Below are 1,945 nucleotides of genomic sequence, written 5' to 3'. Positions count from 1 at the left end.
GGAGCTCGGGATCTATAGTTTGGACCTGGAGCTCTGGATCTATAGTTCTGGATCTATAGTTTGGACCTGGTGATCTAGATCTATAGTTCTGGACCTGGAGCTCTAGATCTATAGTTCTGGATCTATAGTTCTGGACCTGGAGCTCTAGATCTATAGTTCTGAATCTATAGTTCTGGACCTGGAGCTCTAGATCTATAGTTCTGGATGCGGAGCTCTGGATCTATAGTTCTGGACCTGGACCTGATTGATGGTTTCACCCGGATGACCCGTTTCAGATGTTCAGAACCTTGACCCGTACCGGTGGGTTGGTGGGGGACTCCAGGAGGCTGCAGAGGTCTTCAGACCTGAACCTGGACCCTGGCTGGTTGCCGAACAGCTCGTCCAGCTGGGGTTTGAACAAGTCCCGGATCAGAACCTCAAAATCTGGAACCAGAACACAGATAAATGGGTCTAGTTCACACAAACAGGCTGCTGTGGTGTCGTTTTAATGAACAGAACCAGTCCAGAACCGTTAGAACCAAACTGGACCGGTCTGGACTTTGAATAATCATAAATCAATTTGTCATTAAACTGAATCAACATTTATCTTAAAACTAAACTTCTTTACACAAACATTACCTCTGCATGTGTGTGTGCACACGTGCATGTGTGTGTGCGCACGTACATACCTGTAAAAGCCACCGTCCCCTTTGGATCCGCTCGTAGTCTGGACCGCAGAGCCTGTTGTTGAGCCTCTGTGAGCTTCAGACCGATCAGACCCAGAGCCTGGACGCACACACACACACACACACACACGCACACACGCACACGCACACACACACGCACACACACACACACACACACGCACACACGCACACACGCACACACACACACACACACACGCACACACACACACACACACACACGCACACACACAGATCAATATGTCAGCTCGTCACTGATTGGTTGAAGGTTCTGCTCATCTTTGTTCTAAACTGAGTCATGTTCTACAGAGAAACACATTTGTCTGTTTGTTTGTTTGTTTGTTTGTTGAGACAAAATCTCAAACTGGGGGACAAATCATCCAAAGAAAACCTGTTGATCTAGAACTTTTTTCATTCAACCTTTATTTCTAGAGGTTAATCCCACTGAGCCTCGGGGACTCATTTACAAGAGAGACCTGACAACTTGATGGAGCTCCGCCCTCTGGACTCCACTGCTGTGATGTCACTTCCTGTTCGTCTCAGAATCAGTTTGTTTTTCTTCTAGGAATCAGCAGAACCTTCTGTGTTCTCTCTGGTTCCGCACAGAACCTGTTCTGATCATTTGGTTGAAGAACACAGAGGAACCTCACCTGCTCCAGTCGATCCAGTTTGAACCGGCAGCCGGCGCCGAGGGAACACGTCCTCTGAGCCACTGGGCTAATGGAGTCTGAAACCACACAAAGAGAACCACTCAGACTCAGCTGGTTCTGATCCATCCATCTATAATCTTTACCCGCTCATTCTATTTTGGGTCACGGGGGTCACTGGTGCCCATGTCCAGCAATCACTGTGCGAGGGGCGGGGGACACCCTGGACAGGTCTCCAGTCCATCACAGGGACACATGGAGACAAACGAGACAAACAACCATTCACTCTCTCACTCACACCTAGGGACAATTTAGAGTTACCAATCAGCCTAACATGCATGTTTTTGGTCTGTGGGAGGAAACTGGAGCACCCGGAGAAAACCCACGCATGCACGGAGAGAACATGCAAACTCCACCCAGAAAGGCCCCTGGACCGGGGTTTGAACCAGGGACCTGCTCGCTGAGAGGCAGCAGCTCTACCAGTTGCTCCACCGTGCTGCCCCTGGTTCTGATCATGACAGTCAAATCAAAACCTCAACAAAGAGCCATAAACAAACAAGAACTAAACAAACAATAAAGGAACAATAAACAAACAATCAAGGAACAACAAACAAA

General features: G+C 48.4%; 1 protein-coding gene across 1 annotated transcript in view; it reads right to left on the bottom strand.

Moving 5' to 3' along the window:
* Nucleotides 1-1,945, bottom strand: part of stxbp4 (syntaxin binding protein 4) — a 50,258-nt gene that overhangs the window by 27,391 nt on the left and 20,922 nt on the right. The window contains exons 12-14 of the mRNA XM_037690975.1: nucleotides 1,334-1,410; nucleotides 669-765; nucleotides 299-423 (exon numbers count right to left, since the gene is read on the bottom strand). Of these exons, the coding sequence (XP_037546903.1) occupies nucleotides 299-423; nucleotides 669-765; nucleotides 1,334-1,410 (299 nt within the window). The remainder of the gene's footprint in view (nucleotides 1-298; nucleotides 424-668; nucleotides 766-1,333; nucleotides 1,411-1,945) is intronic.

This window comes from Nematolebias whitei, chromosome 17 (genome assembly GCF_014905685.2).
Source record: "Nematolebias whitei isolate Nwh7 chromosome 17, NemWhi1, whole genome shotgun sequence".
NCBI classification, from domain to species: Eukaryota; Metazoa; Chordata; class Actinopteri; order Cyprinodontiformes; family Rivulidae; genus Nematolebias; species Nematolebias whitei.
This window is presented reverse-complemented; position numbering and strand designations above follow the sequence as displayed.